The following is a 16,333-nucleotide window of genomic DNA, read 5'->3' as shown; positions in this document are numbered from 1 at the left end:
AGGCTATATTCTGAGCCTTATTGGACAATTTTTGAACTTTTGAATGCTAAGATCCTAAGGTCCTAAGTCTTAAGTCTCATGTTAAAACTCAGAGTTAAAACTCTACCCTTCCAACCTACTTTAGAGCACTTACAAATCGCTTGTGGTTCAAAAACTTCCCGGTGTATTTCCCTTTTTTCTCAAATATTATGACCTTGATTGTAGGCTTTTAGGGGCGGTTCAGAACTAGGGGGGGGGGCTTTTCCGTAACCACCCCTTAACTTTTGATCTAGTGAGTCTTTTTGGATGAAATTTGGCACACAAGTTCCTTGTCACGTAAGGTAACTTTTGACAAAAATTTTTAATGATGACGTCACTTATCATGCCCAAAGTGAGCAAAAACCGAAAATTTCCTTTGTTCTTATAAATAGCTATTGTATTCTAACAAAGGCTAGAAAGAATTTGCCTGAGTTTAAAATGCTTATATCCTAAATACTCAATAAATTACGGTTTAAATCATATATTTGATATTAAAAATAAATTTGTATTGGAAAAGTGTCAATTTTTTGACGCCTTACTGTCAGGATTGTCATCATGCTGAAGGTGTGAAAATTTTTAGGTGTCAATTTTTTTTTATTTTGAAGCTAAATAAAAGTTAGGAATTTACAGAAAATTTCACGGCAAAAGCTCTATTATTTCAGGAGCTATTACCAATAGTTTGACCTCCAAACAGAAAGAGCCCCCCCCCCTAGGCCGAATAGGGTTAATAATATAGCAGATGTGTCTGTTTGAAAAATTGCCCATTCTAGTCAGTAGTCTACAATCAAGGTCATAATATTTGAGGAAAAAGGGAAATTCCCCAGGAAGTTTTGAAACCACAATCGATTTGTAAGTGCTCTAAAGTAGGTTCAAAGGGTAGAGTTTTAACTCTAGACTTAAGACTTAGGACCTTAGGATCTGAGGATCCAAAAGTTCAAAAATAGACCAATAAGGCTCAAAATATAGCCTGGAAGTCTGCCAACCCATCCAAAATTGAAATAGTCGATTAAATTAAAGAGATAGCCCAAAACCGACTTTCTCCCCGGAACTTTAAATCTTGAGAAAGGTTAAAATAACGGGAATTCTCAATATATTTCGACCATTGTACTATCATTCCTCTAAGTGACATTTTCCTGACCCATTACTATGAAACGTAATCATTTTATAGATTCTAAAAAGTCAACTTACATGAATTTCAGAACAAACTATCAGCTAGAATTTTATTTTATGATAATGATTCTTAAAATTACATAATCGTGCAAGGTGTGCCACGAGAGTGCATAACTTTAAAAAACCAGCTTATTATACCAATTTTCATTTAATTAGTAACCGGGATACTAATTACTCATCCTTAATAGATTCATACCATAAAAAAGCCTATTCGTGAACAATTGTCGGCTTAGTGCCACGCTGATTCTTAAGTGACATAACATTACGCGATGTGACGTGAAATTTCATAACTTTAGATAACTTGCCGACAGTTAATAGGTTACAGATTACCTCGTGTCATTTATCAAAATAAACTCCGAACCAAAATGAAAAGTTGAAGATAGTAAGAGATCTAGCGTGGCATACTTTTATGTTCTTTTTTTGACGAACATTCTTTCGAACAAATGTCACACAGTATTAGCTAAAAACATCGACCATGGTTAGAGCTAGAGTTTATACACGATTTGCGCCTCTAAAGATGCACTCCAATGGTGTATCGGTGGCGGAGGCGCTTCTAGTTTGTACTCTGTCAAAAGAGAGCGTTGTGTAACGCACCCCATCCTCTGGAATTGTCATTAAAACATTAAGAGCACATAAATTAGAAAACGTCTACTTACAGTATGCGAGTGAAGTTGAAGATGCCGAACAAGATGACAGCACCAGTGATGGAGAGAAGAATCAACCCACTTCTTCGGCGACGTGCATCCCACTCCTCTTGTCTAAAGTGAAGCAATGAAAAAATGCTCAAAAATACGGTTAGGTCAACATAACTCGACCCTCCTATTACTCTGATGTCTTCTTAACCAATCATTTCAAGTCATACTCCATAACTCCAGGAAATTTTAGTTGGAGTTTGGAAACTTTTTGGAATCGATGAGTTATACACGACACGACAGCAATATAACATTTAAGCATTTAGAAATAAATTCATTTTCAATGTTTTCAGTTAACGATTCCTAGTTGTAGTTGTAAAATTCTTTTGACCATCTTTTGGGTTGTGAAAATAATAAATTGTCATGCTTACTGCTGTTTGAGGTATTCGGGATATTGGTTTTCGTAAAAATCTTCGTACATTTTTCTCTTCATTTCTTCACTCCATCCCCTGTAAAATAAAAGAGGCAAGTTAAAGTAAAATTCGTTCAAGTTACAGAAAAATAGCACGACTGAGAGGTACATTTGGGATCACCATTTGTTTAAAAAATATGCGTTTTTTAATTTACAAGCTTAATGCTTAAAATTATAGCCAGGGTAACAATAGTTGTTTTAGAAAAATAGAACCTTAAGCAGCCCAGCCTCAGCTCAAATGAACCCTATGCTTTAAGGAAAAAACGTGTAGTGTGTAAAGCAAGTAATGCACAAGACCTATCATAAAAACTAGGGTTGGTCAAACTAGGTAGGCCGAACTTTCATGGTTGGCTTTTGATATAGTGTTTGCTTATCTAGTTTAGATCGTTGTAATTACCTTAAGAGAAGAAATGAGAATAAGCCTATTCGCCCATAAAAAAAAAAAACATTCTGGAAAGGAAATTACCCTATGAAACGTACTAAGGCACAGACACGCACACGGCTCCCATGGCGAAACATTCAATTCAGCTCACTTAGATCCCTCGTAAATTGGAGATATGACATAGATAAATGAACAGGTTTTAGCTGATGGGGTGAAGGGATCGAATTCTTTTCGTTGGTTAGGAACATATGAAACATATCGTGGTTTTAAAAGGTCATAACCAGTCTGAACCAATCAAGAAAAAGAGAAAAAAAACCTAATCTATTCCCCCTAAATGGAAAACTTGAAAGATTTCTGGTAAACAGCTTATGAGATGCAAATCCTCGAAAATAACAATAACAGCTTTTGCAGAATCTCGCTTAACCCAATCAAATTGTAATATTAGGTCCTGACCGAATCCCGTCTATTATATAAAGCAAATCAAAGCTATGGTTATTTTCTAAACACCCTCCCTTATTTCAGGGAATTTCAATAAATTTATTGACACGGGTAGCGAATGGGTTGAAAAATCAAACCATAAGGTTTTGAATTCCTGTAAATTAGTGGCTACAGTGTCAAAGATTACTCTAAATCATGTATAAAAAAGTCAGAGTCAGAAAACATAACTCCAGATTTTATCAGGAGGATATCTCTGCCAACCTATTCAAAGTGATTGTAAGACCCCGCAAAGAATAGTAGAGGTATGTTCAAACAAGAGATCAAATTTCAACAAGTGAGTTAGTGAGTTAGTGTGAATCCATTCACTTCGAAGGAAAGAATTTGTACATGAGAGAGAGGTCATATTGACTAACTAGCGTATATAATCTAACTGCATGCATTTGACACTAATCAATGTGATATACGTCAGCAACGAGTCAGGGTTGGAGACCGTAGGCATACTGAACAATTGAAATTAATGATTTCGGGGTTTAACGTGCTTACAAACCAGTTCTAATTGTGGTTTGGTTCTTCTTTTTCTCAATGTATCATTTGGTACTCGGCTCACAGTTTCAAACTCTGCTAAAAATCTCAGTGCGAGTCACTAGAGATGCCAACTCACCATTTATATAAATGAATTTAAATTCAAATAATTGAAAAGCCAACTTGGCATGAAACCCTCTGATATTGCAATAGGCACCGACAACTTGGAAAAGTGACATCTGCGACCAGTAGTAACGTTTAGCATTTCAATGAATTTTTAATGATAGGAAAAAGGAAAGTGATTTGGCAAGCATTACTTTTTTCCAATGTCAAAAGCTAATAAGGAAAAAACAGCAAAAAAGCAAGCTGAATTGGATGCCATTAAATTGTTTGTTACTTGTTGTTAGTAACTGGGCAACACTCCTGCAAGCATGTCTTTCAATCAACAAGAAAAGAAAAGAGATGTCAATAGAAATACAAACAACCGATTGGCATTAGGAAGCATGTTATTTGTGATCTTGATTGGTCTCTATAAAAAGGGGGATATTCAATAAGAGAAATTCAGATAACACTGACCAAGCACGAAGTGAACACACACTACGACACTCAACAATTCTTTAAAACAAACAAAGATGACTTTAAACGGGACTTTGAACAAACAAAAATCGTTACTCAAACAACACAAATACAACGAATTGACGGTACCAGCCGAAGCTGCTCGACGATCTGAGAATTTACTCAGGAAAAACGTATTGAAAGCCTTGGGAGATGACAGCTTCAACTTTGGATGGCGCCAACAGCCTTTTATACCAAGAAATTGTGGCAAAAGTATTTCGGGGACTGAGAAGATTATGCTAAAACAGATGGGTGCTAGGGGGCTTCTTCGATGATCACTCACTGCAAGACTAGCGGAGATTCAAATGGAATTAGTTAACTGAGGATGAGATTGGTCCAGATACATGCTCCATAATAAAACTGAAACTGATCTCTTCGCTTTCAATGATTGACGGGTACAGTATTTGACGACATACCTTTTGAACGGAAGAAAAAAGACATTGGATTTAAACGAAGCCCTAAAACAGGCGGATAGAACGACAATTTCGCGGCTGAAGCTATGCGATTGAAATGTGGAATGAATATAACATTGTAGTTTGAAAGAGAGACGCTTCACATGGTTGAAATGACCAAATGAACATGGACACAAAAAGAACAGACAGAATACGTGAACAGACAAAGGAATGCCACTTGACTGGTAGAAATTAAAATATTTCTCATAATAATAATGTAGATAAAGTTTACTTATTGAAGCTTTCAAAGTTCAAAGAACAAACTTCAACCAAGTTTTGTTTGCTGTTGTATTTCTTGTTTTTTGAAAAAAGAGGGTGAACTAAATTTTCGTCTATAAAAAATTAAGTGCTTTGCAGTAGACTTCAAAGTGAAAGCCGCATCAAGCGCCTTGCGGACCTCTTTATTTCGAGTTCATATTTTGGACGTAATTACAAACACGCAAAGCAATTTATTGAAAACGCTTCTCCTCTTTTTATTTAGTTTGAACTTGACCGAAATAAAAAAATATGATATTGGACTGCAGTGCGGTAATATGCCTTGCTCCGAAATCATTAGAAAAGGAGGTAGAATTTTCATAAAAACAAATTTAAAAGAGCACGCAACTCAATTTTGATTTAAAGACCTAGAAGAAAATCAAATCGCCAAGAAAATGGGAACTTCAAGCCCTTAAGCCTTGACTGAGTAAAGTACTTAACTATAACGAGAACTTTGAAGCATAGAAATTACGCAATCATCACCGGGAGTTCAGTTAAAACCTACTGTTTCTTATAGAAGTTAAAATCAAATGTGTTTATAAAAAAATCACCTTAATGACAGATTTTATCAAGCCGATAATTGACCAGCAGAAGTTTTAATGATCCTTCGACGTTTTTGCTTACATAATGCATTGTTTCCTATCAAGGCCAAATTTAAACGAAGCATTGATCATCTTAATAGAAAATTTATAAATCCATCTTTTTGAGGATGACTAGCGACTGCAATGAGACGTAACAACCAGCATTTTTGACCCAATGGCAGGAAAAGTGCTGATTAACCGTTGTATCCAGTTAGCCAGTATCCAAACAAATTAAAAGCTATCTATCTCTGCTAAAGTAAGACACAGCATGCATAAGCCCACTAAACTTAAGGTTAAGATAAACACTCCGCAAGACGCAAACCTCTTAAAATCGTGTCTGGACCAAATTGAAACTTAATACGAGAGTTATACACCTTGCCCCGGTCCCCTCCTTCTCGTTTGTGGACGGGTTCTTAGTAGATCTAAACTAGAAATTACATTAACTCAAGGGAGTGCTGAGAAAGACGTCAACTCAACGGGCAACCAGTCTAGAAATCCTTTCATAATACTTCTGAAATGCTCATCAATGCAAGAGACGAATAAAAAGAGAAAAGTCAGGTCACTTACTAGATGCGTAGGGGTCAAATGATATTTCGAAGAGCCCTTAGATACAGAAAATGTTTCTAGGCATTAAGATTGCAAGCCGATTACCATGAAAGTGATAAACTATATGAAATATCAGTCATCAATATTTCTTTAGCAACGGTACAATAACATTAAGGAGCAATAAGTGTGTTGAAACTTAAACACCAATCTCTTGTCAATCATACACATTTTACAACTTATAGATAATTTACACTATGAACATATATTTCCAAACTAATTAAAGGGGAACCAAACATTTTTTGAGGTCATGCTTTTTTTGTCTCCAAGAACTACACAACACAGTATAAGTTCGAAAAAATATAATTTCCACTCTCAATGTCTTTCCTATTTTGTATAAAACCTTCTTTAAAAAACGTATAATTTGTTTAAAATGAACCCCCACTTTACACATGTTTGTGACGTCATATCGTTCATATTTTCTATGAATTTTGTGTATGTTCATCAACTTTAAAGCTTGATATTTCGTGAACAAGAAATAATAGGAAGATAGTAAAATCATTTTTGATTTCAGGAAGGATTCAGTTTTACGTGGACTAAATTTGGGGTTGTCAGCTTATTCCAATAAAAAGTTCAATTTTTTCAATCGACTCTAAAATCATTTTCACTCGCTTGTTTTCGAAAGTTCAAACATAGTTTTACTCTACTCAAAAATGGCTTTTTAATGAATTCTGTCTCTTGGTTAAACCATGTGTGGATAAAAAGTTATGGCTACACAAAAAAAGTTAAAGGTTCTCTATCAACTAAAAGTAAGAGCTTTTCCAATTACTTTCTGAACGTGTTTACGTCAAACAGATGGCTCGACCTATTCCCCTAACAAAATACGCATTGCTTTAAAAAGATTAGATTTTCTGTAAACATAAAGAGCTATATCTTTTGATAGAGAAGTTTTTAGAGAAAAATATTTTCAGAGGTCATTCCTTTGGAAGTATGTGATGTGATTTAGGTATTTTCAAAAAAATGTTTAGTTCCCCTTTAAATACAGTATTTTGAACACAAGAATAGAGCTGCTAAAGCTTATCGTGAATAACAAAAAAGTGAATCTCGAATAAATGAACACTGACAAATCCTTCAACCCTAAAAGTGCCGCTAAAACTTCAATTCAATGAAAATGGCATGAACCATTCTTCGGTCTTAAAATATTGGCTATGCTCATGTCCCTCGTAGCGAGTAACAAACTCTTCTTCGTAGAATGTAACAGATATACGGCAAGATTTTTTTCATTTTGGCATTCGGTGTGGTACAGGGTCGATTTGAATGAGCAATATTTTTCAATAATGTTGATTACGCTTATTTGTTTCAATGAAGAGTTCCAGCACAAGCCATTCTCCGCAGAAACTTTTTCTCACACGAGTTCAACGTTCTGTGATCATCCTTAGGTACAAAACCACGGTTCAAAGAATTGCTACTTAAACCATCCGAAGATACGCTGATACTTTTCGCCAGTGTGGTATGCAATAGACGATCTTTGGGTGAAGATGATAGACTGGTGATCGAGAGGCTTTTATTCCTGTTCAAACTCATGAATTGGTTCATTCTTCTTTTTAAGATTGATCAGATGAAGAAAGATTTCTCGCTTTTTCTTTTATCTTTGTGTTCCTTTGATAGTGCTTTTATTCTTTATACTGCCTTTGAAATGTTATGACCAATGTCTTCTTTCCCTCCGCGTGCAATGTCTTCTAAATTTAATTTCAAATGTCTGGTTAAGTTGTAACTTTGTTTCTTATTATTTATACCAAAATGATCACGTAAATAAGAACGCGGTCTTAAAACGTCATGAACAAATCATACAATAAAATTCCATTGTTAGTTACTTTCGATCGTCAACAGTTACATAACGAAATTGGAAAAAAGATGTCATAACCCCTATCGAACTAGAGTTTTACCATAGTCATTATATAAAATCCCGGTCTGGCAATCTATTGCTTTAGCTTTTTTGTTCAATTTTCTTTTGTTACCAGGGGGGGTACCAAGTTGTGGTACTGGACCAGAGCCGAAAAGTTGTAGTTTCTTGTTTTATGAAATTTTTCTAAGACCACCACCACTTACTCTTTAAGTGCCAATGTCGTATATATCAGACATGGGCGAAGCCCTCCTGTAATTCTTAGTTTGAGTTAGAAATCGTCATTTTTGGTCCAACTCGTAGGAATCGGATTGGGCTTCATGGCCAAGCAAAAAAAAAATCAAAAGTGAGTCTCTTCAGCGAAATTTTAAGCTAAAAAGTAAAAAAAAATGCAAAAATTTGACAAAAACTTTTTTTAGATTTTGACCGTTTTTTGACCATTTTTGGTCAACGAGTGATCCAAGAACCTCCAAACTTGGCCCTGATTAACTTGATTCTGTCCTCCATTTAATTTCCCTTACCTACCCCCGCCTTAGCCACCGCGCATCCCGCCCCTCCTAAATTGGGCGGCGCCGCAGGCGCCTAAAAGAAAGAAGAGACTCTAAGCTACCCAAAGGACTATAAACGAGCTTCTAACTCCTTCTAGATCCGGAGATATAAGCCTTTAAAGTTATTTGAACTAGCGATTTTCTTTAAAAAACTTAGAAAAAATGACCATGGCACTTAAAGGGTTAGTACTCTGTTACCAAATTGAATTTACCCCTTAAAATAGGTATACCACACCTTAGAGTCCGGTACAGTCTTGATATCAACATTCAGAAATGACACACCACCGTTAAGTACACTGTACTAAGTTGATTTTCCCCCTCAAAATAGGTATACCACCCTTTGATTCTTAGTAATGGTACTTTCTGGTACACCTCTTTTAAATGTTCTAAAAAACTTTACAACACTGTCCCGGGGGGGGTACTTAGGCAAATGGAGGGTACGGTATGTGCCGCCCTTAAGGGTACCTTTTTTGGACTTCCAAAGTCCCGCTAAGGGTCGGAAAAATCAGAAAATCAAATTTCAGTCCCACTAAGGGTCGAAAAATTGGAAAATTTCAACTTTTTACCCCCTAAAAGATCGAAATTTGGTCAAAATTGGTCAAATTTGTCCCGCTAAGGGTCGCAAAATTCCCAAAATTTTCCTTTGTTTTCTCCTTTTTAGTCCCGCTAAGGGTCCAAAGTTCGAAAGTCGGGCGGCACCCCCCCGTCAGCTCGCAACCCTAGTACCCCCCCCGGGAACACTGTATTAAAAAAACATACCACACCACTCGTTCCACCCTTTTAAATATCTCAGGAAAAATTCCTGTCAAGGTAGTTAAAGTCAAATATCATTTTCAAGCCATTTCTTTTAATGAAAAGAAATAAAGTTTCCAATAAAAACAAATAAATAACAGAATAACAAGCTTGTCAAAGAAATCAAAAGAACTACAATAAACTAGTCTAAAAAAATGAGAAATAAGAATAGCTAGGAGAAAAGCTAAAAATAGTTATAAAACTGCTCATCCAAAGGAAAAAATGGAACAACCATCCTAATAAAATCCTAAGAACTTAAAAAGTATACTATTGAATTAAAATTTCTTCTGGCCCAGCTAGAAGTTTCAAATTTCATCAGGGGCAAAAAGGACAATACAAAAAAAGTTAGCTTTCATTTTAAAACATGTAATGATAAACACCCCTCAGGGGAAAACAAAAAACAAAAAGTTTAATAATTTTCTTGCATTTTCTTAAAAATTGGATAAGTAAAGAGAAAGTGAAAGAACATCTTTTGTGATTTTGCAGGATTTTGAGTTCCAGATACTAACTTGATACCCCGGGGGGGGGGGTACTAGGTCGAAAATCGACCCTTTGAGAGACAAAATTTTGGTGATTTTGGGACCCTTTGAGAGACTTTTTCCTAAATTTTGGTTTTATTGTCACCAAATTTTGGTCAAATTTTTTGGAAATCGTGACCCTTTGAGAGAGAAATTTTTGATTTTCGTGATTTTGGGACCCTTTCAGAGACTTACTTTTGAATTTGTACCCCTTTGAGATACTTTTGAGGAATGAGAAAAGGTACCCTTATGGCTCGCACATACCCGGCACCCATTTTGCCTAAGCCCCCCCCCCCGGGCTTGATACCTCATATTTGATATTGAGACCACCATTTAGTCCCTTGATACAAAGTTGCAAAAATGTTTTTTTCAATTAAGACCACCACTTAGTACCATGTACTAAGTTGTTTTTTACTTACCTTATCAGACCACCACCCGGTACTGGCCCCCACAACTTAGTACTGACCCCCCCCCTGTTGTTACAAACAAAAGACAAGTTGCGATTTGCATACGTTTTGATCACGTTACCAAAATCTCCTCTTGAGATTGGTCTATTTTCTAATCACATGATCAAAAAGTTTTTATAAAAAAAAACGCTTAGAAACCAAAATTTCATACTCTTGAAATATTCTTTCATATTCAAGACTTCGTGAGCAAAAAAACATATAGCTCATCAAAAAATTGAGTAATTTGGCTAAGAACATTGATGTATGCTTATTAATAGTGATTCTTATAGATGAAAATGTGTTTTTTGAGCTTAAAAATTCTTTTTTTACAAAAACCTGCTTGAGCCATCTTTTACCTACTTTCATGCAAAAAATCTGAAATTTACCCAAAAATCTTTTTTCGAAAAAACGAGCTCCATCACATTCGAGGGTTTATAGTTATGCATATTTGTGCAAAAAATCATAAAGAATGAAAGAGCCAATCTCGAGAAAAGCTAATACCTAAGTAATTTATAATGTGCTTATAAAAAAATATCGAATTTGGCTAGTTTTTCTATAAAAACACGCCAAGCAACCAAAATTTCATATCTAAACACATATATTCTTCAAAAGTAAGCCCTCATGAGCAAAAGAAACATCTATCTCATAAAAAATTAAGTAATTTGACTAAGAACATTTACGTATGCTTATTAATAGTGATTCTTATAGATAAACATGCATTTTTTGAGCCAACAAAATTTTTTGGTAAAAATCTGGTTGAGCCATCTTTTACCTATGATAGTACCCTACTTTCATGCAAAAAATCAGAAAAAATTAATGATCCAATTTTTCACAAAGTCTGAAAAACCCGTATTTTAGCCGTTTTTTGGCCCAAATTTGCCTAAAAATTTTTTTTTTTGAAAATTCGGGCTCCGTCACATTTTGGCCACCACCATTTTGCACCTTTGTACCAAAAATCAAAAGATTCCTATGATTCAATCCTGAGAAAAGTTGGTAACAGACGAACGAACGAAAGGACGGACGGACGAACGGACGAACAAACACGGGTTAATTTATAGGGTGGAGCCCACCGGGGTAGGTCCAAAAAGAGACAAAAGCGTTCCAGACCAGTGTTTGTATAATGACTATGGTTTTACAAGAAGTTTGTCGATGATTCAATAACCAAACGATATAAAGATGAACCCGATACCTCGAGAACCTCGAGAGTCTGAATAACTATCACCCAAATATCAAGTTCACAGTTGAAGTGAAACCCGAAAAATTCCTTGACACCAAACTAACGTATGAAAATGGGGAAATTAGCACTTCAGTATTTCGAAATGATAAAAAGGTTCCTGGTCATAAAAAATTCCCAAAAAGTTTAAGCGAAATGCTGTGAATGTTGACCTATATCGAGCAAAGAATATTGCATCAGATTTTTCAATGGAATTATAAAAAAGGCTCAGCATGATTGAAATAAGCAGTAACTTTTTTTGCAATTTTTGAATTTTGTTTCGGAAGCTGGACTATGAAATATTTTACGAATTTTAATTCTTTGGTATACTTGGAACACAATGTGCATACGAGATATCTCGTCATCAGTATTTTTGGCACGGAACGCAACGACGATATACCTCGGCATCAGTATTTTTGGCACGGAACGCGATGACGATATATATGTTGAAATTAAATCTGAAGCGTCAAAACACTTAAAAAGTAACAATGATCACGCACTTGGAGAATTATCTCATTAGCTCTAAAGCATACCCGAGAGTGAAAGAATCTTGAAGCTTCAATAATAGCATTTAAAAACCCGTCATTAAACAATCAAATTAAAACGAACATTTTACAAATTTTTAGACACGGAATTACCTATACCTAGAGATATTTGCAACAATACCTTGTATACTCCAAAAGTATTAGTGCAATCATCTCTACTTTTAGCTTTTTTTATAAATTTGATAACATTTTATTTTGAATTTTACTTGAACTCTTATCTTGAGCACTGATGATGTTTTTTAATAAAACGAATAGCTTATGCTGAAAAATACTTGTGGCAATTTTTTTTGAATAATACCTTTAATTTTCTGACTATTTTATTACAACAAATCATACAATCAAAGTGAAAGTTAGGAAAATACGTCTCGATAAAGGGTGACCAGTATCAAGATAAGAGTTCAAACATCGAAATCACCTTGTTTGGGGTAGGGAGATTATTGACGGAAAGTACGTATATACCTGTCATTAAAAATTGAGCTGTGTCGTCATTACTTCTGTCTGAAGTTGTGCTTATTTGTCAAACTTGCGGTTGATAGACTGATGCTCTCTTTGATTCGAAGCAGATGTATCATCACGACATACGTTAAGATTTAAGTACTAATCTAATCAAGAATCAAAATGCTAAATGAATCAAAACATCATCAAAGCGTATGGACAAGATTCAATCGGCACTGATATTTTCGAGTTGAAGAGCAAAGAAGCTACATGCTGAATGGACCTACCAGAAGGCTAATGTAATAAGAAAATAGAAAAATGGCAACAATAGAAGACTAGCCGTATTGTATAAGGGTTGCGAAGACTCCACCTCAATTCGCAAGTTGCTAGCAAAATTAATAAGAGACACTCTAAAAATCCCTCTAATAAAGCCGCTATAGAGACAGGGTCGTAAGAGCCTTAATGCCAGACACACCACATAATCCACGGCGGCAGAACACCCGCCGCCTCACGCGCATCACTCTTTTTTTCCTTCTAGTTATTCTAGTGTAAATGGTGCCTTAATAAAATCGAACGATATTCGTCGAATGATCGAACATTTTTATTCAAATCACGAATCGTCTGCCGAATGAAATCATCAACAAAACATAAAAATAAAACAAAAATAAAAATGTACAAAGATGGTTTGTTGGTTCTTGGGTAGTTTTGATTTAATTCTTGACAAATTCGACAAATTTGATTTACGATTTTACGTTACCTCCGTACTTCTTTATCATAGAATATCCACTTGATTTTGCAAGGTAAGTTTCGTTCTTATCTGATATTCTGATGGCGGATTAGCGGCCGCCCACGCTAAACTAAAGCTCTAAAGGGAGCGGGTCAATTTCCCATCGGAGAGGAATGATAATCGGCCTTTGATGTGCCGCATCCTCAGTCGGGTTCAACAGCCCTTGCCCGTAAACGTAGAAATACTTCAGTTGGACCCGCTAATACCGCCCCGAAAACGAGGGCTGGGTTACCAGACCTCCCGCTGCAAAATTCTTGACGCAGTCTCACAAAATTCCGTAATGTAAACCTTCCAGATGTTGAAAATTTTCCCGCTTTAGCGTGTTGGAAGAAAATTTCACCATCTGGGTGCCAGATAAGAAGAGCACTCCTTCCGCCCGCGCGACTTGCAAAAACCTGTCATTGATTGACCTTATTTGATATATGATACTTGCTGTTAAAAGTCGAGGGATGATGAAGATCCTTTCTGTCACCGTTCAAACTTATTTTTTTTCATTTAACAGCAAAATAAACATTTAAAACCGAAGAACCACTGCTTAGATTGCTTAGATGCGTGCCGCCCGCGCGGCAATCTGATCAACTTCAGATTCTAAGTCCGTGTTTCGGCTTCCGGTAATTTTTTTGCTGTTCACTGCTAGGGTACACCATTTTAAAACGGCATTTTTCGCAGTCCTAGCTACCAAACCGAGAAAGTTTTCGTGGCTTTAAGCCAAACCATTCAAGATCATTTTGATAAAATCATCGGTTTGAAGGTGTGATTTATATAGCAAATTTTATAGCAAATTTTCGCTTGGGATAGAAGTTAAAGGTACGTGCACAATATAGCAAAACTGCTTCGCTCATAAATTCGCTTCGCAAAAATGCAAACTTTAAAATCTAAAAAATTACCGTCAATCGCGAGAAATGCTCATAAAAAAAATCCGATATTTACGACCAAAAAAAGTTTTCCGGGCTTCAGCCACTTTACAGAGACCCTTGCCCTCTGTTTTTATACTAAAAACCTGAAAAAAATAATGAAGCAAATTCGCAGTCCAAAAAGGAAGAAACGAACGAACGAACGAACGAACGAACGAACGAACGAACGAACGAACGAACGAACGAACGAACGAACGAACGAACGAACGAACGAACGAACGAACGAACGAACGAACGAACGAACGAACGAACGAACGAACGAACGAACGAACGAACGAACGAACGAAAAAATTTCGTTAAAATAACAAGTCTAGTCGCATCTTGGAAGTCGATAAGTTGTTATCTTGTTCAATCCATAGTATTGGGTTTCTCGACTCCTGGTTATTCGAAGTTCCATGGGGAGTGCATTACTCCCAAAAACTGACAATCTCTTTTTCTTTCCCCATAACAACATTGGATTGTTGCATTATCAGATTGCAGATGTTATTTGAAAAGTACTTGTACTTTACCTTTATCGAGGAAAGTTTTTTTTCCACTCGAATACCGGAGGGATAAAACTTTGCAAATTTAGCCACACGGGAATAAGAAAACACTCCCAAAAACTGAATTTTCGAAAAACTGAAATTCGAGGGAGATTAATTGCTTGATCCAAGGGCAAAGTCATCTTACTTCCAATAGTTGAATTTCGAAGAACCTGGAGTCTGTTGTAGGGCTAAATCGTCATTTTGTTTCTTTGAGACTCTTTTTGGGGCAAATTCTAAAACCCGAAAAGTGGCTCAGAGTGGTGCTTTCTTAAAACTTTTGATAGGCGTTGAAGTTCAGAGATATCAACTCATTTCCAAAAACAAACGTCATAAATAAGTGATTCGTTATAAAACCAAAACAACATAGCTACACTAAGTTTAGTCTAGACTGTGGTTTGAGCATAATTGTTTTTCCGATTAACTATTGAGTGAACTTCGCCTGTGAAACATCTTAAAAGCTCGATAATGACAAGTTTGATTGATTGGCTCGTTCGTTTTGATTGAAATTTGTTTCTGAAGGTTGTTTTGTCAAACAAAAGAGACTAGCAACTGGACAAATTTGGTCCTATGAATATTTGATACTTTGCAGACTGGTCTGTAAAATTCAAGTCAATCCACTTACAGAACTCAGGAACTACTCTTCACAAGTGATAGATATTGACAATCGAAATTGTTGTGCAAAATTCAGTCACGGTTGCGGTTGGTATTTTACAGACTGGTCCGTTTTTTTCCTAAAATGTTCACTTTCAGCATAACTGCTGGTCCGATTTCGCTGAAATTTGGCTGCAAGCTTGATTCAGCAATGCCTAACACGTGTCAAAGTATTAAGTCAATAGCATTTCCCCAATCCCTAGATACAGTAAACTTGGGCTGATCTAGGCAAAAAGGGCATTTTCTGTAAAATACACGATACTAGCAGGTGGTATATCCTGCACCCCAAAAATACATGCAATGCAATCACGTTAATTTGTCTAACAAAGTTTGAGCAAAAACAATTAAAGTGAAAAAAAAGTTAGACGGGGAGGTCCTTTTTTGACATTTTCAAAAACGATGACGTCATCAGATGGCATTGACGCCATGAATGATGGAGATTGACGAGATTTTCACTAAAGATACCGATTTATATTTGGTGCACACTTGCAAAGTTTTAAGTCAATTGGATAAAGATTTGATGCAGCAAGGATCAATAAAAATTGAACAAAATTAATAAACATCATTATGTTGTTGTTGCTTCCGTTCGAATATGTGGCAACTTTTTGAACAAGCTACATGCTGAATGGACCTACCTGAAGATTGATGTAATAAGACAATTGAAAGATGAGAACAATAGTATGAAAATGTAGAATAATACGAGAACAACTCAAGAAATTGATGGAATCTGGCGATTCTCGGCTGTTCTGGCGTTTTTTAGAAAGTTCCTGTACCAAAATCAGTTTCTTACATTACATTAATTTATTTCTAAATTTCTGAAATTTTTTAATCAAGTCTTTATGATTAAAAAATTTACAAGTGTAACAGCTCTCTTATAAAGAAAATAAACCAGCCGAGGCTGGAAGGTCAGCCATTAGAGCTTAGCTAGATAGCTTTAATAAGTGGGTTAACAGATGTAAGAGATGTACTTAAACAGA

General features: G+C 35.8%; 1 protein-coding gene across 1 annotated transcript in view; it reads right to left on the bottom strand.

Moving 5' to 3' along the window:
• LOC136823713 (protein tumorous imaginal discs, mitochondrial-like) overlaps positions 1–16,333 on the bottom strand; it is a 64,063-nt gene that overhangs the window by 1,649 nt on the left and 46,081 nt on the right. The window contains exons 5-6 of the mRNA XM_067079889.1: positions 2,252–2,329; positions 1,845–1,946 (exon numbers count right to left, since the gene is read on the bottom strand). Of these exons, the coding sequence (XP_066935990.1) occupies positions 1,845–1,946; positions 2,252–2,329 (180 nt within the window). The remainder of the gene's footprint in view (positions 1–1,844; positions 1,947–2,251; positions 2,330–16,333) is intronic.

Source organism: Clytia hemisphaerica, unplaced genomic scaffold (genome assembly GCF_902728285.1).
Source record: "Clytia hemisphaerica strain Z4C2 unplaced genomic scaffold, Clytia hemisphaerica genome assembly, whole genome shotgun sequence".
Classification (NCBI taxonomy): domain Eukaryota; kingdom Metazoa; phylum Cnidaria; class Hydrozoa; order Leptothecata; family Clytiidae; genus Clytia; species Clytia hemisphaerica.
Note: the sequence above shows the minus strand (reverse complement) of the source record. Positions and strands in the feature narration are given on the sequence as shown.